Raw genomic sequence first — 22,281 nt, forward strand, 5'->3', positions numbered from 1 at the left:
TGCTAATTACTAATGCAAATTATGTACATATCTAAAAATGTCTTCAGTACATTCCTGCTACTTGCGCTTCTTATTTTTAAAGTATATGTGGCAAATATTTCCATATTTTATCCTTCTACATTCTACTACCCATATTCAAACCTTAATGTAGGATACCCCTGTGATCAAAAGCAACGAGGCAAACTGGAACACAGCCACTCCTCTTGTAAAAGATGAATTTATGATCTTTAGTGACAAGCATTGTTGTACATCTCGATTTTTCGTCTTACCTAACGCAGTCCAGTGACCCCCTCATCACATGTTTTGCCATCAGCTCACTTCTGATTTGTGGAAGTCAGCTTCTCATGAGAGGTAATTCTTTTAAGGTTCCTGTCCAAGTACCAGTCTGAGGGAATGGTGTCCAGCTTGGGAAAAAGCACTTGCCTTCCAAGGACGAGCTTTAGTCAAAGGAGGGACACCAAAACATCCATATAGTGTAGATCCAGGCTTTCCAACCAGACTTCCCTCCAGCTGGCACTGCAGGTGTCCTCCTTACCTTGGTAAGCTCTGTTACATGCACACCAGACACCCCAAACCTTTCCTTCACCATTTTTCTCATCCTCATCCAGAGCTGATGACTGGCTCTTGAATGTTCCCACCCCAAAGCTCTTCAGCTGAATTTTGCTGTTTCCAGCTGCCTCATTTTTTTCTAGCTCTTACTGTTCCTTATGCTGTAGGCTGTCATTCCAGCCACGTGGCTCTGTTCTCCACACTGGTCTGCCCTCTGCCCATCACCTGCCTGCAAACCTGAAAGCTCCATCCATTTCCACCTGCTGCCACTAACACCAGAAGGCAGTTTCTGCACACACCTGTGTCCTGTTCTGATCTTACCAGTCCCCCTAAAATGTGTCTCTCTTCAGCTCCTGTAGTGCCTCATCCTTTCACAAGCTTCCCTTATACTTCCTACAAAACATAATCCCTTGATGAAGGCCTCATGGCTGTGCTGCCATGCTCAAAGACTGCAGGATGGGTTGATGGTCAAATGGCCAAAAGAACCCAACAAAATTACAGATATGCCAAGGAGCCCAAAAGCACTTGACTGTGAGCCTTAATATTCTGCAGGCTCATGTTTTAATGAAGGCTAACAAAACAGGCATTCCTGAAAATGTCTGCCCATAGGTTAATTCCAGATGTTTTTATTGCATTTAGTCTTGTTTTCATCCCACTGCAAAAGCTGAGTAACTGTGATCTGGAAGGGCTGGGAATTTGAGGAACCACAATGACCACAGAAAGCATTTCAGGCAGAGACAGGCACACCAATTCAGCACAAACAGTTGCAGCAACCTTAAAAAGCTAACTTTTAAAAAAGAAAGGCCAGCATCAGTTTAATCCAAGGGAAACCACATGATGACATTTCTCTTCCTTGGACCCATTTTTCCAAGATCAACACATAAGAATTCACATTTTCCATTTCCATTTCACAATCAGATACAAACAGGGACTTCCTTGTGATGGTTGCAAACATTTTATTATAGAGTCTTATCAACAAGTTCTCTGAAAATCAGTTTTTCAGAACTAAAATCTAATCTGGCAGGGTTCAATAAGTAACAAGATGAACTCAGCCATGTCAAACAAAATATTACTAAGTTACTTTAAATAAATTTTATCTCAACAACCTCAGGAAGAGTGTGTCCTGGAGATTTAGGCAGTTTATCTTGGATTTTTATTAATATTTTGGATTCTTTTTGTTATGCTCTAGCCTCTGGTACACAGCTGTCTTCACTTTGATGTTAGAATGGGATAGACTACTGGGTGCCTCTATGCCTGTTATTCTTGTCTTTTTTACAGTGCTGTAACAAAAACAGCATCATCAGCATTCAGTGCTCACCACAGTACATTTAAGCAACTGGTCACTGCACTGAAACAGAACTCCTGGAGAAACTGAGATTATTTCTGAACAGTAATTGCCCACAAAAGGTCTAGCTCCCAAGTCTTTTCAGCCGTTCATTTTCTGTTCAGCACCTCCTATGACATTTATTAAAGTAATTTGAGCAGATTATGTTGCACACAGTAGGACATTCCGAATTCCATCTTGACCTTCACAGTAGCATCTAATACTTCCTGGAAGATAACACAGAATCCTTTTCCTTATACATACAAACAACATTCTCAGCTTGCAGCTGCTTGTTGACAAACACTCACTAACTTCAGTTAAATACAAGGAAACCTAAGAACATTGAGACATTTGAAAATAAGCATTAATGTATTTTTAATGTATTTTGGATAATTTACCTCAACTTACTAATAACTCTTGATTTCCAGGGCTTAATTGCACATAATTTTTTAAAAAAGCAATATAATGTCATAACATTAATAAAATATAACATTAAAGAATTTTTTTTTGTTGTGCAAAACATAAGCAATAAGTCTTATTAGTACAATAAGCTGAAAAAGCAAGGTATATTTAAAACAATATTCACATCCAGTGTGCAATTTTTATCCCTACTTCCAACTTTTGATGCGGAATCTACAATTCCCATCAGTAAGTGCTATCTGAAAATTCCAATAATTTGTTTCACCTTTTATTATTTGGAGAAGACTCAAAATTTATTTTATTTAGGTTTTTATGCACAACTAAAACAGCTGTTTAAGTTGATAAATAAAAAATAAGACACTGAAAAGGGTGAAAAATAACCAACATGCTGAAGGCATCCACCTAAATGGTGGCATGACTGATAATTTATAGCTTATATTAAAAAATGGAATTGATAATTGATAATTCTGATTTTTTATTTTCAAGATTTTAGCAAATAACTCAAAATTTTGGTTTTACAGTTCTGGCATCTGCTAATTGAAAAAGTAATTTAATTCAATACTTATTTTTAATTAAAATATTTATCTTGCTAGATATGAAGTGCTACCAGTCAAGGTAGTCACAACAACTATTTTATGTTTACATAGCACCGTATAGATAAATATCTCCTTCAGTAAGAGAGACTATGTTCTGCTGGGGAACATAATTACATTATCTCCTGAATATTTAGGTATCTTTGCCTTCCACATCATAAATATGTGCAATGATTCCTTAATTTGATAAAAAATTGCACATAATTCAAGCTTTAAGATGGTGCTATCATTAATTCAAATTCTCTTTGTATAAAAGTATCAAGAACTCTTCAGTAGTCAATTAAATATTCAAAAACAGATCAATAGTTTTATGTAAACTTGTTAAAAAACAAACCACCACATTATTTGGCTTTAAAGTGACAAAGTATTTTTCTTAATATAATTTACTAGGCATGTGAAGTACTAACATCGAACTATAATTCAAAAAGTAGCAGAGACTGGACTATCTCTCATATTGAAATACTCAATTAAAATATATAAACAATCTCCAAAACATGTAATTATAATTCATTACAGTGGTATTGTTCATTCCAATAATAATCCTTCCTATAAGGAGGCTGAATGTTAAATAAAATACATTAAGCTGTTGTAGTTCCCAATTAGAGAACATCAATATTCTGCCTCTCCTTCAGCTCAAATTCACTAAAATATGGACTAGGCTTTCTACTGAAAGAAAATGGGAAATAGGCTCACTATCCAGGTGGATATCTCCTAGCCCTAATCAAAATCTTATCAGCTTACCCACAACTGTTAGATTTAGACTAGTAACAAATCGTGCAGTAAAGTGTTAAAAAAAGGTGTAGTAACTAACAAGCCATCTTTTGTATTTTAAATCACAGAAATCTGCACATCAAAATATTTATGGAAGCATGAGTGCTGGTGACATCATCGACTCTTATAAACTGAGTCTTCCGTAAAAGTTGCACAGATGGAAAAGGATGCCTTGAGATAAATGGAAATAAAATCCAACAGAAGATGGATTTCCCAATATTGAGCCTCAAATTCTTATAAACTAACAAACATATTTCAGTGACAGACATTGCTCATTATTTTGGCCCCATCCCTTTCCCAAAATCAGTTTCATAAGCTGTTACCACTTCAATTAAAAAACAAACCCTCTTAAAATATTGTATATGGAGTTCTGGGTTCCAAAAATAAAATACATATGCAGTTTCATATTCTTGGTATGAAACATCAGCTAAAAAGTACGAGCATTCATAAAGAAACCAAATTGCATTTGGTACATTGTATCTCTATTGATACAGTTCTCCATGTTGGAGAATTCAGCATTTTTAGAGTTCAACATGTGCAAAGTTCAATTAAATTTTGAAGACAATTCCAGTTTCAAAAGTTACATGTAATTTTTTATCTGACAGGACAATTAAAAAAAAAAAAAGCTGTACAAAGTTAGCTTCAAATCTCTTCATTCCCCCCAAAAATAGGCACTCAGTGGTTTAAATGTGCAAATGGCTTCTTAGAAGAAACAGTGTGCAAGCAGAGCCTGTTCCATTAACTCTGCATTCTTTAGTGATTTCCTAGAGAGTATTGCCATTAAATGCTATCTATGGTATGACTTCCTAAAGAACAGAGGACACTCAGTCCACAGAGTCACAGATGTCTTTCACTTTCTCGTTGAAGTCCTCAGGTTGATCGGCGTACACGTAATGACCCGCACCGAGGATAGCCTGCACGATAAAGGTGAAGAAGCACGTCAGTATCAGCAATATGTAATAAAAAAATAAATACTGGGATAGGTGAAGAACCCAGCTTTTACACACTACCCAAGAGTTGGCATCATGCAACTATGCTCTAGCTACATGATGCTCTAAACATAAGGAATACCAAAATATTCTTTCCTTGTAAAGAAACTTTCCTACACAGGAAAAGAAAGTAAAACCACTGCTTTTTCAACTGCTCACCTTGTTGAAAAAAAAACAACCCACCATGGAGACATGAACAAGTCACTGCACAACAAATTTAGTAGCCTTGCATATCAAATTTCTGATGTATCTTAAGTCCCTTCACTCTCCACTCAAATAGCCTACTTCTAGAATTTGTTATTATCTGTAAAAATGCTATGAAGTAAATTGTCACCACAGTGTACAGCAAAGGTACCTGACCTGCTCTCTATTTTACAGTCAGTCCAGAACTAACCTTTAAAAAAAAAAAAAATTTTCCCCTCCCCTCCTTAAAACACCCTCTCAAGTCTCTAACCAAATGTCCTACAAGTATAGCTATGTTATTGCGCTAAAAACTCCCAGAAACTCAAAGTAAAAATTATTTAGGAATAAATGCATGTAACAAAACCACAGAATTTCTGTACATTTTACCAAGCATGGCACTGCCAAGTCCACATCTCCATCTCATTAAAGCCCTTGCCCTCCTATGGGTTTTTGAGTATGCCTGCAATTTTACCACTCCAATTTACCTTTTAGAATCTGTATGTGGCTTGGCAAAATTTTAGCCTGGAATATAATATCATTTTCTACAGTTCCTTCTAAAAGTCCCTGACCAGAGTGGAAAAAATCTCCCTGAATGGTATAAGCTTATCCCAGCAATATGTTGTACAAATTTTAACACTGACTTTCTGTTACAGCTCCCTCTCTCTGGTTCAGCAGTTAAGTGACAATTTCAGTCTGGACGTCAACATTTATGAAATGTATCTGTGCTCTTTAACACACTTAAAACAGCTGGATAACAATGTCTTTTCTCTGAGTTTACAGCTCTAAATCCAGCTGTATCAAGTTATAAAATTTTATCTGGGTGACTTGTTATAGTATACAATAAACCTTACATACTGTACACTTCTGTCCAGATAGTTCCAGACATCAGTAACACCACAGCTGGTGTGCTCAAACATTTTATCACCTCACAGCATTTCAACATGTATGCATATTCAATTATCACAGCTGACTGATGTGAAAATGTGTGAAGAATACTTTTGAATTAGTTTTTATAGAAATCAACAACAAAAAATGCAGTGTGCACATTCACATCAAGCTGTAATTATGCACATTTTAAATGACAATATCATACCTCTAAACAAAAACATCTTAGGTAGTAAGACAACACTAACTATTTTTTTAATGACTTAAAGAAAGATGCTCACAAGATCCTAAGCAGCAGGTACAAACTGCTCTCTCATCAGAGGAACAAATATATTATACAGACAGATGAAGAGAGTTTATGAGAGCCTCCCCACTATCTGATATATACATGGAAATAGTAGGGCTGGTGTGGTTTGATACACAGTGACCACAATACTTACTTCTATTAGCATGTTGTAGAACAAAATAAAGAATCACCTAGGCTTCTAGTGTTACAGCAAGTTTTGTTCTTAGCCTGGGGACTCAACACTTTTGTCTAGGTTTTCTCTGATGTAACATTTATTTTCTCTCTCTCTGTTACAGAAAACAGAACTTATTACCCCAGGCTCTAAATCAAAAGTGACACCATTTCCACAGCTGGTATGAAAAAAGAGAGTCACAGAATAGTTTGGGTTGTAAAGGACCTTAAAGCTCATCTAGTTCCGACCCCATGGGCAGGGACACCTCCAGACAGGCTGCTCAGGGCCCCATCCAACCTGGCCACATAGTTATGACTTAAAGAAATCCACACAAAAAACAAACAACTGCTTTAGAAGTCAAACTTACTATTGTCTTCACATAGGAATTTGGTCTCAGAGACTGGATAGTGCTGCCAGAATTGCCATCTATACATGAACGTGCTCCATAGACCACTGTGATAGGAATGTCTCGATCCATTTGTGAAATCCGTTGCAGCATTGGCCTTTTTGCCCATCCATAAGGAATCGTCATGTTCTTGAAAGCTGTTTCACCACTTCAAGGCATCAAAAAGGGTAAAAACCAATTTAAATTGCCATTGGATCTGCTTTTCATCTAAAATGGAGTATCTGTGCCTTTTGGTATGACGGAGTACATGAGGCTGGGATGTTTTACAATTAAGAACACTAAGTTTCCAAGGTTTACATATAATGTTCAACAGGAAGAGCCCAGGTTTTTGCATGACTGAGTGGTAGCACTTCAAAGAATGAAATGCCTTATTTTTACAGTTTTTAAAGGAATTCTTTATACATTAAAATTCTCCAACAGTTATTTAAGTGAAATGCCCAAACTCTCACAGAATTAACATAAATTGAGAATAAATATAGAATTAGGATACGTTTTACATTTATCAGTATCTGGAATTCAGAAAAAGTGCAATGGTACCTTTTTCTTCAATATAATAAATGACACAATTAAAAATAAAACCAAACCAGCATGCACACTGCTGCCATGGCCATTGGAGGGAGTAGCAGGCACTTGGTAATTGAACAACAGACTTCAAAATATTCACTGGGAAATTCAGACTCACCTGGGTGACTGTACATTGCAGTGATAGATATATTCAGCCACAGTGTTATCATCAAACATTGATGAATATTTTCGCTTGAAGTCTGGTCTTAAACGCTGAACAAGGCTTAATCCTGTTAAAACGGGAAACATTGTTAGAGTGGGAATGTGTATAAACTGCTTTATCAGATTGCCTAATGCTTTTCATTAGAGCCCTGAGAACACATCCCCTTAAAACTCACGGCTTCTAAATGTGTATGTGGTTTTACCACTTGCATGTTTTAGGTAAACACAATGGAATTACACTTAATAGGAATTAAATTTAAATACTATAAAGAATTTTATGCTGCTCCCCCCACTGAATATATATGGGGAATGTTTGAGTCGGGTCACTACAGCAAGAGAGGAAACCTACAGACTGGGACCAGCAAAAGGGCTAAGCAGTGCCTTTCTGTCACCAGTTTAGTCTCACATGATACCAACACATTCTCCTTGCTCTGGCAGCACTGGGTAGGTTAAATGCACTACACCTTTCAGGACCAGAAGGCACTGTTGAAAAAGCTGGGGTGTTTTCTTCCTTAAGTCTGTCTTCTCCTCTTACAGAACAGTCTGCTTCTGAAGCTAGTTCCTCTAACTAGAGCGTAGTTGAAAGAACCGAAGTCTATGATGAAAAACAGGTGTAGAAATCTTAACATAAGGCACAACTACTGGTACAAATGAAGAGACTTAACGCTGAAAACCTTGTCCTTATGCTCTCCTAACAAGCCAATAGAGAAGTAGGCCTTTTCAGGGGCCAGTTCAGGCCTTCTAAACTTAAGAGTCTTTTCTGAATAACTTCTCTAAGGAAGAAGCCTCTTCTACATTGACCTGATGGATCTTTGGGACAAGAGCCTCATCACAAGGCTAATCTTAGTTTAAGAGTATTAGTCATCCCTAATATCTGATTTAAACTCTTCCATCATTACCCCTGTCTCATCACTACAGACCCTTTTAAAAAGTTGCTCTCCAGCCCTCTTGTAGGCCTCCTGAAGGTACTGGAAGGCTCCCACAAGGTGTCCCCAAAGCCTTCTCTTATGAAGCCCAACTCTTTCAGCTTGTCTTCATAGGAGAGGTGCTCCAGCCTTCTTATCTTCATGTCCCTCCTCTTGACTATCTCCAAGGGGAATGTCTCCAACATTCTTATACTGGAGCCCCAGAGTTGGATGCAGTATTCTACATGGGGTGTCATGAGAGCAGAGTAGAGGGGGAGAATCACCTCCCTCAATGCTGCTTTTGATGCAGCCCAGGATGCAGTTGGCTTTCTGGGCTGCAAGTACACATTGCTGGATCATTTTGGACTTCTCATCAACTAACCAACACCCCAGGTCTTTCTCCTCAGGACTGCTCTCCATCTATTCTCTGTTCAGAGGTGATCAGGATTGCCACAAGGCTTTCACACCGCCTTGTTGAACTTCACAAGGTTGCCATGAGCCCACCTCTCAAGGGGCCCTCTGGCTGGCATCTCTCCCCTACAGCTTGTTATCCACACAGCTTGGTGCCATCAGCAGAGCTGCTGAGGATGCACTCAATCCCACTGTTTGTGTTGCTGGCAAAGGTGCATAACAACTGATCCCAACAGTGATCTGTGAGGAACCATACTCATCACTGGTCTCCATGTGGACACTGAGCTGACTGAGTGTGACTATTCGTGGTTATGTTTCCCCTTTCACAGACAGTAGCAACTTCATGCTGTTGTTAATCTGTGCAATTATGATGATGTCACTTCTTCCCACCCAGTCCTGGGCAAAGGCCTGGTATTATTTATGCAGACCTTGCCACAGTGATCTATGTTTTCGTAACCTGGAGATTATTGCAACACACCCTTACACATGCTTTGAACAGATTTAGAAAATGAATACAGTGCAAGAGAAAATAATTCCCTTATGAAACAGTGATTTAACTCCCAAAGCAATGAAGATTTTGTAAAAATCTGGCAATTGGCTTTGCTCTATTTTCCCTGCATAGAGTACAATTGCTGGACTTCTTTTTCTGTGTGTTTGGGTTTTTTGAATACAAGCGAACACAGCTGGCTTGGAATAAGAGTTCTTGCAAAAAAGAAATTAATTCTGCGCCTTGTCTAGCTGTCAGCATAGAGGCCATGCCACAAAGTGTTACCAAATTTTAGAATTCACTTTCTGTTTTGGTAAGAAGTGCCTTGTCTGTGGGTCCAATTCCAAAACATTTTTCCCCTGGGAATTTACAGGGGAGAATGAAACAAAGATTCAAGGCAACTTGGAAAAAATTTTGGAATTAAATCAGACTGTAAGTCATTGTTGTAACATTTATTAAAGAAATTCTGAATTGTCTGGCTGATGTTTTCCACAGTGTCTATGAAAATACTGTAAGAAATTCCAACACTGAAGACACAGATTTCCACAAAAAGGGCGTGGTCACACTGACATGTCTGTTGTGAGGAATTTTCAGGCATCCAGCTCTAGGAATGGAATTCAGAAATCCAACCTAAGCACCAAAGCCCCACCAAACTGTGAAACTCCTGGGTGAGTGCTCCAGTTAAGAAGGAAAACATGCAAATCAACTACTGGAAACCACTCAAAGAAAAAAATATCTGGATTCTGTCTCTCTTCCAGTTTTAAGTATTTGCCCATGGGACTGATTAAATATCCATGTGATACTATGGTGATATCCAATGAACTTGCTCACATTTGAACTTACACCTTTGAATAAGAGCAATTGGCTTTAGAGTGAAGTTCAAACAACCAGGTCTGCCCATCAGCTTAAACATGTCTGCACGTGGAAGGAAACTGGGGATCGGTTCAGTGCCTTCATCAGGTCAGGTCTGATGGCTACTTGCAGCACAGTGTATAGACCTACCCTTCTCTAAGAACTATGTTTCACCTGTCAAGAACTTAATTTAGTGATGAAAAACTTTTTTACCAGTGCAGTGAGAAACAGATGAAAAACTTTTTAAAGGCACTGCCCTTCATGGCAACCTGTAAGTGAGACTAGGTGTGGGGACACCTTGCCAGGACAGAGTCTGCTTCTGCAGCACAGTTTGACTTCACTTTTTGCTAAGGAAGACAATTTCAGCTTTGAATTTTCCCATGTGGATTGATTTATGCATGTTCTTGTTATTGGATAGAACACATTAAAACAGTGCATAACACTCAATATTTTCCAGGTTGTTTTCTTAACCAAATTAGCATTTTACTTAAAAAAAAAAAAATCTGTTTGTACAAAACATGTTGCTTGACTGAAAAATGAAATTTGTCACACTATTGAAAAGAAACAAACAAATGAGTGTATGCAGCATATTGAAATATATATTCTATAGAAATAGATTTAGGAAACAGATGTGGTTTAAATGTAAACAATGCCTAGAAATCTCACGAGTTTATCTTCAGACTGAATACCAAAACTGATGAAGAGGTTAGTTAATTATATTTGTGAGGGATCTTAAGGATGTATTTTTCCAAGACTCTCCAGAAGATAACTCAGTAGCACAGAGAGTAACAGACAGATAATCTCTTTCTCCTCTAGAAGGAATAGCTATAATGACTTCTAGATTTTATTACACTCTTCATTTCCCAGATTAACTAAAACCAGTATTTTTGGTCAGCACTACCTAGCCCTAGTATTAGAGTATAGACAGTTTATCTACCATTCCATCAGTGCTGTTGAAGAAATGGAAATATGAACTGCCACCATAATGCAGGACACCAATGAGGCCCACAAGATTTCCTAGAGCAGTAAGAAAACGGCTAATGGAAAGAACCCAGTTTCAACTTCTTTAAACTCAGGCCAATTCTTGCATTTATGACAGACTGCCTTCTAATGTTAAGGGAATTTGGAAATCCCATTTGCTCATTAAACTGGAATTAGAAGTTTGATGAGCAAATTAGAACTGAAATGGACTGTGACCAGAGGCAACCAGAAAAAACCCTTTCACATTCACACCTCTCTGTCAGGGTTCCCCAACAGACACCTGCATAATCCAACTCACCATAACTGAACAGATCACATAGAGTAGCTTGCTGTAGACTATTGTAGACTATTGTACTAGTACCTCTAATAGCAAGAGTTTGCCTTCTTTCCTAAAGAGTTCAAACTTTCTTTATCCTCTCCCAGTTTCTCCTCCAACTCTTTCCTTCGTGGCTGATACAGACTTGCAAAAAAACTTATCATAATGTGTTGTCTGCTCCATGTTTATGCTTAACCAAAATAGAAATGGTATTTAAGAGTAGCTAAAACTCACCAAAGGGTCCTGCTATTCTTAGCCCAGCTAATGGATTAAATGGACTCAATATAGCTCCTAGTGCTTTGATCCAGATTGGAATTGGTCTTTCGTGCTCAGCATTGTCAGGCCTCTCTGGAAAACCCCATGGCTCCACTAAGATAAGATGCTTGACCCTGTTGGCAAAAAAGGTTCATGGGTTTAAAGTACAGTAGCTTTTCTTTAACCGAGCATGATGAAAACATGCTGTCTGTTTTACAGATACATACATACAGCCTACTTTAGTCACTTCTATCACAGAGGCTTATTACCTCGTTTCTGATTCATCAACTATTTTGATTTCAGTTACTAATTAGAGAGTGAATTGCACCTAATCATATGTATGAACCAGAAACATGGAAGCATGTGTCACAAAGAGAAACTCAGTACATTACAGATACCCACCGTCACAAACCTTTGAGAGAAAGGATAGTCTTGTTTCTATTTTTAATAATAGCCTAATCTAAATGCTTAGTCAATATTATTTGCAGGAGCAGTTTAATTTGACAGGAAAGAGGGTAATTGCATCTGTTTCATTAAAGTGAAGTTTCTAGAAGTCTAAGATCTCTGTTCAAAGAAGAGACACAATTTAACTGAAAAATCATCAAAGTAAAATCTGAACTGAAAAAGACAGTAAAACTAGCAGTAGTCTTCCAAATCGATTGATTTTAGGTCATGAAAGAAAACATCAGAGAAGCAATTTGTAAAATTATTACTCAAAGGAATATCAGTACAGAAAGCATTGTAGAAGTCTCCAGAACATGCAACTATTGATCACTTCATGCTGTGGGTTCCCCTCAAGCAAAATTCTAATTCATCCTGGTAGATTAGAATTGTCCCTTTCCCTTTAATTGTCCCTTTTCCATTTAATCCCATAATAACACCTATTCTTACATGTCCTAGATAGTGGTGATTTCTGGGAAAAAGTGACTCAACTATAGTTTTCAATTTAAAGATGATTTTCCATTTCAGCTTTCTCATTATCATTCTCTACAACTACCTGCCAGGAGGTTGTAGCAACCTGGGAGTTGGTCTCTTGTCCCAGGTAGCAAGCAATAGGACATGAGGAAACAGCCTCAAGGAGGTTTAGAGGTTTAGATTGGATATTAGGAAAAATGTCCTCATTGAAAGGGCTGTCAAGCATTGGAACAGGCTGTCTTGTTCTATCTGGTCTAGTGGGATGTGTCCCTGCCCATGGCAGGGGGGTTGGAACCAGATAATCCTTTATGTCCTATCTCACCTATAACATCTTATGATGCTACACCCAAGGAAGTGATTGAGTACCCATCTTTGGAGGTACTTAGATGTGTGAATGCAGTGCTTAAGGACATGGGTTAGTGGTGCACTTGGAAGTGCTGGGTGAACAGTTGGACTAGATCCTAAAAGTCTTATCTAACCTAAATCCATATACGGTTTCAATATTTTTATCTTATTTTTATCTTTATCTTTTTACCTTTTTATCTTCACTTTTTCCTTAATTTCTTCCTTTCCTGTTAAAGCCATGAGATTATACATAAACACAGAAGAGTTCATAGTGCCTAAAATGATGCCAGAAGTGATCCCAAAAGTTATTTCTGGCTTATGATCAGTTGGGAAACCAAAACCCTGTGCTTGGAATGAAGGGTTGGAAAGGATTAACATCACAAAGACATTTCTTGGTTGTCAGCTCAGCTATGAGCATACTTGCACCCTGCAGCAAACAGCAATAGTAAGAGAGGACAGGGTAGAACCTAACTGTACAAACCAAGCAGGGGAGATCAGAGGCACAGCAGCGCAAGCCAGGAGGAGCCACTCAGGACAGCCACACACACCGTGCACAAACATCAAGTATAATATGGCAAACAAATTAATAGAAATAAAGTAACCTTTGCTTCATGCTTCCTTTCTTAATACTTTCCTTCCTGTTTGGCATTTCTCCTTTTGGTAAACAAGCCTAAAACATAACCCAGGATAATGGGAAGTTGACTATGAGAATCACTTCCTAAGTAAATGTCCAGAAATTGCACGATTTGAAAATCATGGCCCACTTCAAGTTGGCAATATGCTAACGGGAATCTTTTTGGATTAGTAGCCTCAGATTTTCCATGGACTCTGGTACAGTATAGCAAATTAACGGATCATCTATGCTTGGAGAAACAGATGTACTTTCCTAACAATATGTATCCAGAATCCCTTAAGCCTCTAATGAATTGTTAGATAACCTGGCTGAAAGCTGTGCTATATTTATCACTTGATTCAATGCTCTTTTAGGACCCTAACAGTCAATCTGTTATTTTGGTGGTCTTAGTTTAATTTCAGAGAAATATTAATAATGTGAGAGCACAAACTGAAACATCTCCAAATTAATTAACCCCAACTGAAGCACAGTGAGGCATGAAAATAAAGCATCACTTTTGATGTAAATCAGCAGTGGGCAAAACCAATATCCCATCCCATAGGGATAGTACAGTGCCATTTATAGATCCTTTGGAAAAAGAGGTAAGGAAATGATAAGTGATCCCTACAAAAAGCTAACTACAGTTAGCTAGAAGTTGGTTTATAACTAAAAGGCTAACAGGTTTATATCTTTATTGCAATTCTGGATTTAGAAACACATCTACTTTCACACATCATTTCCAGCCACTTGTGCTAATTGTTGTCCATTTAGAAAGAAAAAGGCAAAGTGTTTTAGGGAAAAACGATGCACGAAATTACTTAAAATATATCCAACTGAGAAACAAAAAAACAGTAAAACTTGACATGAATAGAAAAGAATAAGATATGTTTAGTAAAATATAGAATTTGCTATATGATGTGGAGAGTTAAGCTTACATTCAGTTTTTCATGGGAAACCACTAAGTGTATCCCAACAAAAGCATTGCCATTTTTTGATACAGAATTGCCTTGGTGGGTGAGATCCTAGCTCAGCAGGGGATAAATAACCGGACTTATAATCAGATATATTAAAAAAAAATATTACTTTAAGGGGAAAAAATGTATTAACTGTTGGACAAAACATGGTGCAGAAAATGCTGGTGAAATACAATTAGAGAACTACTGCAGATGGGTTGTCTTACAAAGAAATATGAAGTGGCACACAGACAATTTAAATCAAAGAGTCACTAAAATAATTTTTACATCATTCTACTGGCACCAGACTGACTGCTAGAATATAGGCATAAATTACCAAGGGGAATTAGAAGTTTCAATGTTATCCATAAGAGTGGGAAGTTTGGCAGAAACAGGCCTATTTTCCCTTCACAAAAACCATCTTTGAGACAAAACATTCACCCATAAATATATTAACTGCTATTTCACCTTATAAAATGGCAAGGGAGTACTGAACTGAAGAGGTACAGAAAAGTATACAGAAAATCATGTTTACCATATCTACCTATTTCCTTCACCTGGAAACAAACCACACAATTAATACTTTGGTCTTAGAATTCTGTATAATTTCTTTAAATTATCACAGTCATCTACATAAATATTATCGACAAAGAGCCTGAAAATCTATATTAAAATCAATAAAATAATTAAAGTCAAATACAGAGAAGGAATCCCTTTATTCCTTTATTTTCACATACCTTGATGGATATTTTAAGGAGTAAGCAGCAGCCAGGAATCCGCCTAGGTTGTGTCCAAGCAAAATCATTTTTTCTAGCCCCACCTCCTTTCTCCATTCTTCTATGGATTCCACAAACTGATTTTCTGCTTCCCGAGCATCAGTGTCAAAGTGGGGTCTACTACTACGTCCAAATCCCAAGAGGTCGAAAGCATGAACGGTCCTGTTCTCACACAGATCTTCAAAGTTGAGAGCCCACAGTCCAACACCTCCTCCAAACCCATGCAGGAGAACAAGGGGAGTTTTATTTGAAAGGTCTGGAGAGAATGTCAATGTCCATATTTTATTTCCATTAGATATATACACGTATCGTTTATTGTATATGCTTGCAATACCTGGAGAAAAAAAGGGGAAAAAATTGTGTTGCTAAACACACCTGACAAAATATAAAGTACATTCTACTGAAACCACTGTTTTAAATAGGGGCTCCTTTCAAAGGAGATCGCTTCTAATCAAGTATCTACATAAGTGAAAAATGAAAGTGTAATTTTAAACCTGCTTATTTCATCACAGTGTAAAATACATACTGAAAAACTTCTCTTGCTTATACTTAAGGTTAATTTATAAAAAATCTAGTTATATCTATGAAACTTATTAAAAACCAAAGACTTACATTTTAGCATTTTGTCCTCAGCCTCTTTAAGGTGTAGCAGTGATGTGGGACACCAGGCAGGAAGCCAGCTGAATAACCACCCAAACCTACAACAGCAACATAGAATAAAAATATCTTGAGCAGCACGGTAATTTTTGGCACTGATGCTTTGAAGACATTTCTTTTGCTGCTCTTCATGAGAGAGCCCACGTTAAGCACACGGTGTGAAGAACACTATTTTTTGCACTGGGAGGGAATTAATTTTTTCCTGACTTTTTATAAAGTGGCATCACAAACAGGGGCATTCTTCAAAGGGTGAGCAGTTTTTTCCACCGTGTCCTCCTATCAGAGCATACTGATCTGGAGACATGAACCCTCACATCAACCCAACAAGCTTGGCAGGATATGTAACAATCACTGGAGTTTCCAGCCTCCTCTCAAGTTCCTTTGGAAGTCTGCCTGCATAACCTTGCATGAACCTATTATTTCCAAAAAAGCAATAAGCTCTGCCTTCACCGGCCTAACCTGATTATTACTCTAAATTTAAAAAGTGAAAAATAAGCAGGTTTATCCTACCAAGCAAAAACCTAGGACCTTAATTACAAACTTAGAAACAAAGTCCCAGAGCAAAACAAACCAACAATTCCCTCTGCAGAAGCTGCTTCTCCAGCTGTCAGTTACTATCTTGGTACAGCCAGCTTGACCATGAGAGCAGGGGGAATGACTCAGCTGGCAGCATTGCCTAGCCCAGTGCTGCAAAGCGTACGGCAGTTTGGTACAAACCCAGATCTTCCTGGGTGCTAATTCACCCCCTGATTTTAAAACAGAATCTTATTTTTCCATCTCAGACTACCAGTGCAAAGCTGCCACTGCAGGACCTCGCAGGGAAGAGGATATCAGTCACCAAATCAACTTCCTCTAGCACTCTTTTTCTACATTGAACTGCTTTCCAGTTAGTTACATACAGAATTTTCAGGACCGAACACCGAGAGTATTAGTTACACAACAACTAATGCTGAAAGATTATTAGGTTACTAACATCCACTTTTTCAGTGTGCACAACTTATCAGTAATACATTAAAGATAGGGCCCCACAAGTTCTTTACCCAAAGGATCTTTTCCACACATTCTAAGGGGCTGATCTACCAGAGCTGCATAGCTCCTTAAGTTTATGATAAGATGGTTTTCTGGGAATGCACAATGCAACGGCAAGCAGCATTTTTCAGATTCACAGAAACCTGTGAGAGGACATTTAAGAAACAAAGCCCCAAACCATATCTGAACAGACCAGATTAATCATCCAATCACTCAGGCCCACTGCTATTCAGTATTATTCATTCCTCTACAGTGATATCTGACTGTTCTGTAAATATTCATTCTCCTGACCCACCAGATCACTGGAGTTAAAAGTTACAAGGAGGGACCATGGGAATTGTTATCATCAATTTAATTGAGGAGCTGGCAACAGGTGGTTGTATGTCCTTCCATGCCATGTGCTCATGCAATCTAAGAAATGAAGGAACTTAGCACCTTTTAGGAAAATGGGCATCCAAGCATTCTGCTTCCACATTATGCACAGTTATGCATTGATTTAAAAGTAAGATCTTTAAGAAGTTAAAGCCGGGACAAGCCAAAAGTAATTTTACCCGCAAGTAACCGTGAAATCAGAGTTTAACAACAACGCTAATTTTGTCCAGGGCTATGAATTACTCTGGTAAATTATTAAACAACAGCTAGGTCACCACTCTTCTGAGTCAAGCTTTCTGCTAATTACATGTTCAACTAGGCATTTTCATTCTTAATTCTTGGGTCAGAAACAAAACTAGTCACTATTTCCTCTAAGCTGAAACTCTATGTACTGTTTCTTCTCAGAAAAACCACTAAATAAGCAAAGAAAATACTTTAAAGATCTTATTTATTTATTCACAGACATGTAAAGCTGCAACATGCCAACAAGAAAACAGTGCAGGGATATGGCCACAATGAAACAGAAGTGACATCTACAGATCATAGTCCCAGAATTTTATTTCCTAGTCCTAGGGAGGCACATGGATACTTAGAAAAATTATTTAGGAAAATGTATCAGAATGGTAAAGTTGCCCACTCCTTTTTTTGTTACCTACAAGATCTTTTTAGAAATACCAAGATTTTAATTCAGAAGAGGCATTGCATACATGTATAGTTTGACAAATACAGTTAGCAAGCTGAAGCTTTTAAAATTAAAACTATGTTTGCAATTCTGTCCTGTTGTACTTGCTGAACTAAAAGAGTAAGCGGTGAAGGCTTTCATGCAAAAAAGTGAGTATTTTTTAGAAATACTATTTTAGAAAGAAAATATTTAGTTACCTATAGTCAAGGCTTAATCCTTTGTTTGCCTCCTTCCAGAAAAGACTTACCACATTGCTAGATGTTTTCCACACACAGAGAACAAACACTTATTTAATCTATTTGAATATTTTTCCGATAACTTTGGAAGGCTATAGTTGTATAATTTCTTTCATACATCTGTGCTCAATGTGTCTTCTAAATGCATACAGGAATGTCCATTGCTTACGTGGTCTATCATTTTTATTTCTGTGCTATAAAGCTGTAAGTGCTACACAATGTCAAAAATGAAGCAATGGACCTTTTAAAACAGTGTGCACACCAGCAATGGAAATGAGTTATGAAAGAAAACAAAAGATTCCAGCAGTAGTTCCACATTGTAAGTGAGCTACCCACTGCCAGGAGTCAGACCCCACACTGCTCTCATCACCCACCACTTCCCTTACACTCTGTTCCCACCTGCCTTTTTGTGAAAAGTCAAGAGCAGAACCTTGTATTGTGAGGAGTTAGGAGGTCCACTGGCCTCAGCTACTTGCTATTTCAGAAAGTGGGATATAAATCTGGCAACCGACAGCCCAAATTTTTGTAATTTTTTACCAAATGTACTTACAGGTGTTACACATCAAATACCAAGGCACATGGTGGAACTTAACCAGGGTATTTGTTTGTTGCCATGTAGTAACATAAACCACTGTGCACATCCACGCTAAAATAATCAATAACCAGCAGTAGGGCAAAGCATTGCATAGGGTGATTCCTTGCATCTTCAGTTTGGGGTTAGTTACATTCTTCACATCCATCTGAAAACATCTGGAATAACAGAGGCTGGAAAAATCAGAGGCTAGCAGGTGGGGTGGAGGGCTGCTGGCCTGCCAGGCATTCAAAGAAGTCACTCTCTCTGCTGACAGACCTCCAGACACACTTCCACACTTCTTCTAACACATCCAGGGAAGGAGACCAGAAGGAAGGGAAAGCCCTGGAGACACCCAATGCATGACCTCAGTGAAAGTCAAGGTGATTAGTGTCAGACTAGGAGATTAGTGGGGACCATCAGTAGCCTATGTTGATGATTAAATACTGTAATAAATAATGCAAACAAAAGGGACACATGCACAGACATGTGACTAAGTGGAGCTGCAACCACTACATGCAGGGACCTAATCACCAGGCAGGATCTAAAACACCGGCTGGCTGGAGCAAGTGGTCTGAGACCCTGCTTGCAAGCATAAGAAAGGATAAAAATAAATAATTATTACCATATTTTGACACTTAATAAGTGAATAAATATTGTGTTGAATGTAGCTCAGGATAATACTGCCTGTCCTCAGCTGCCTGAATGTTAATTTGAATCAAGATCTTACTGTCAGCACTGCTTGAATTGCCTGAGGGTAACTTTCAAAAGAGCTGAGAATCAAGTAGAGGCAGAGGTACAGTGAGCCTGACCCACCCATTCACCTCCACTGTTCAGATCAATCCAAATGAAGAATGTGGCAAATTGGTTGTACCACCAATGTTGGAGCTTTCTGTCAGCTCCGTTAACCCTATTCAGCTTGGTGAGAGTTGAATCCATGCAAGACAATTAATGGATCTGAAGCCAGTCACAAATTTGACATAATCACAAAAAGTTTGTGAAAACTTAGATACTGCTGAAGAACTGAAAACATATATTCTAACAATGAGGTATGTACTGAAACAGCTATTGATTTCTATTGATTTCTGGCTATTTGATTTCTGGCCTGTATTGTGAATTTAAAAAATGAAGCTCTACCACATTAAAATATTCAGCAGAAGTTGCTTATAACTCTATGCAGAAGATATAATGTACAGAAATGGAGCTCATGCTCTCCCTTTTCAAGCTCAGGATTTACCTACATTAGAATTACAGGAATGCATGGCTTACAAGATATGTATTAAGCTTGAAGTCATTCAATGGAAGCATCTCCCCACATACACCAGCATTGCAGACCTAGCCATCATGACCCATGGCAAGTCTGGTTTTGGCAGAACACCAAACCAAAAAAACTTTGCAAACCAAACCAGTTGCAAAAAGGTAACAGAATTCCACCAAACCACAGCAAACAAATACAATACCATTTGCTACATGACCACCTGTCAAAAATTTCTGACCCACCAAGACAGACATGCAAAAACCTTTCTAAAATGTTGAATGTAAAATCAGCTTTTCACTAAGAATTTTGAATTTAGTATGGCAATCAAAACTCCCAGTACAGACCAAAAACCATGCAGCAGTGACAGGAGCGTGGAGAACAGATTTTCCTGTCACAAAGAATTACTTGGACTTTAAAACTACATCAGTAAGGAAGCCAGTGCTCAGGTTATACAACAAATACAGAGTAACTTCCAAAGGAAGGATTATGGGAAAGTAACTGAATTGCACAAGAAACAGAGCTGCATCTGTTCGTCTTCCTCTCAGGAAACAAATGCATTTAATATTTTTAATTGAACTTTTGCAGACAATATTGCAAACTACCAAGTTTTGAGCTAGGGAGCAAGCTCAAAAACTTAAAAAGCTGAAACATTGAGTGAACTCACTGGTACACTACTTCAAGCTTTACCCTTTACCCTTAAATCTTCTTAGAATGAAGTTGATCTCTGGAAAACCCTAACCTCCACCTCTCCTGACTCTCAGAATTAATTTCAGCCATTTAGAACTAAGAAAGGAAAGAAAAACATATTAATGCAGAGAATTTGGTACTGTTTCTGCCCAGTATGGCATTGGGATTTTCAGGGTCTTTCAACTGACAATGCAGCTATAAGCACCCAGCAATTCAAGCTAGCTCCAATTTAAGAGACTCTTACACTGTAACAAAAAAAAAAACAAAAACAAAGGTAAACTATTGGAAAGGCAGCTCAGATTCTACCCTCTTGTTCATGCATAAAGTACTTTTGCAGTACTGTGCTGGCAAAGGAATTCAAAATTGCCAGTATGTTGCAATCTAAGTATAAGCAACATAAGGCTCACTCTTCTAAGGTCTTACATAAACCTCAGCCCATAAAAACACCATGTTACTTCTCACAACTCATCCAGCCCTTTCAGTTGTTAAAGAAATACTAAGAATGGGAAAAAAGAAGTGAAAAGAAGCATCAGGTATTCATAACTGATAAAGAGGTCAGCATAAAAAATTTATGGCAAAGTGCCAATTTTAAAAATAAAACTGTTTTACTATAATGTTCTATAAACACTTCACAGTTAACACAGCACGGATACTTAAAGTGAAGTAACTACAGATATCTTTTAATAATTTTCATTATCTCCTTTTTACTGGATGCTTTCTGCATTTTCCTCAGCATCAGCAGTAGTCTGCACAAAGCTTAAGAGTACATAGGATGGTTTCTTCCACCATCAACACAAAACACTAAGTTTTCAGAGCAAATTCTATATTTGGTTGCTAAATTTCAAGTTTATGGGTAATAACCTGAAACAATAAAAAGCAAAAGAACCAGTCAAGGATGACACTTTCAAATAGAACTTTCTGTGTCAAAATGTCAGAGAAAAATAGCAGGTTTATATCTGGCTCATTTCTATCCATGACAGAACTGAGTTATAATAAACTTTTCCTTTCCCATTTCATTACTTTAATAGCCTGCAAAATGAGAATATTGGGTGCTGTACAAGACTGATTATGGCAAGAATTGATCCTTCTTTGTTAAGAGTTACCAGCAACACCACCCTGGCAAAAAACCCTAATATGCAAAGAAAAATATTTTAGTAATCACTATATCCAAGGTCCATCTTGGAGGCTGTTCTTTGTGCCAGATCTGTGAAATTCGGGCATGAAAAAGATATTAGATTTAAACCAGATAATTATGGTTTAACACAGCTACAGAAAAGCCAGAAAGTTAACCAACAGCCCTGTGAACTATCAAGGTGGAAAGAAACACTGTCAGTCAAGGTGGAGGGCATCAAGCTTTAAGTCAGAGCTGCCACTGACAGACAGTAACATATAATCATGACATCAAGTCCACATTTAACTAGGCAGGGATGTTTCTGCAGCAAGGCTCAGGATATGATTTCATGAGAACCTGAAGAGCATAAGCAATTTTAGGAGTCCTTGAAGTCCTTCACTCCTGTCCCTAAAGTGCATCATGTTCTTTCATGCTTATGTCTTCTAAGAGCAGTGAATTTAGTCAGAATTATTCAGGCATACACAGTAACTGTTGTTGTGAAGGCTGTATATCCAGGGACAAAGCTTCTGCATGTACAATAGCAGTCAGATGTGGCAACCACAAC

At 37.9% G+C, this 22,281-nt stretch overlaps 1 protein-coding gene across 2 annotated transcripts in view; it reads right to left on the reverse strand.

Moving 5' to 3' along the window:
• Nucleotides 1-1,485: 1,485 nt before the first annotated feature.
• ABHD5 (abhydrolase domain containing 5, lysophosphatidic acid acyltransferase) overlaps nt 1,486-22,281 on the reverse strand; it is a 28,251-nt gene continuing 7,455 nt past the window's right edge. The window contains exons 1-7 of one of the 2 annotated variants that reach the window (XM_059471479.1): nt 18,051-18,181; nt 15,726-15,811; nt 15,075-15,447; nt 11,491-11,645; nt 7,261-7,372; nt 6,540-6,726; nt 1,486-4,571 (exon numbers count right to left, since the gene is read on the reverse strand). In XM_059471479.1, the coding sequence (XP_059327462.1) occupies nt 4,482-4,571; nt 6,540-6,726; nt 7,261-7,372; nt 11,491-11,645; nt 15,075-15,447; nt 15,726-15,735 (927 nt within the window). In that variant the 5' untranslated portion in view covers nt 15,736-15,811; nt 18,051-18,181 and the 3' untranslated portion in view covers nt 1,486-4,481. Of the gene's footprint in view, nt 4,572-6,539; nt 6,727-7,260; nt 7,373-11,490; nt 11,646-15,074; nt 15,448-15,725; nt 15,812-18,050; nt 18,182-22,281 lie in introns of those variants that run through there. The other variant, XM_059471472.1, reaches the window with a different exon arrangement.

The sequence above is a fragment of the Ammospiza nelsoni genome, chromosome 1 (genome assembly GCF_027579445.1).
Source record: "Ammospiza nelsoni isolate bAmmNel1 chromosome 1, bAmmNel1.pri, whole genome shotgun sequence".
NCBI lineage: Eukaryota > Metazoa > Chordata > Aves > Passeriformes > Passerellidae > Ammospiza > Ammospiza nelsoni.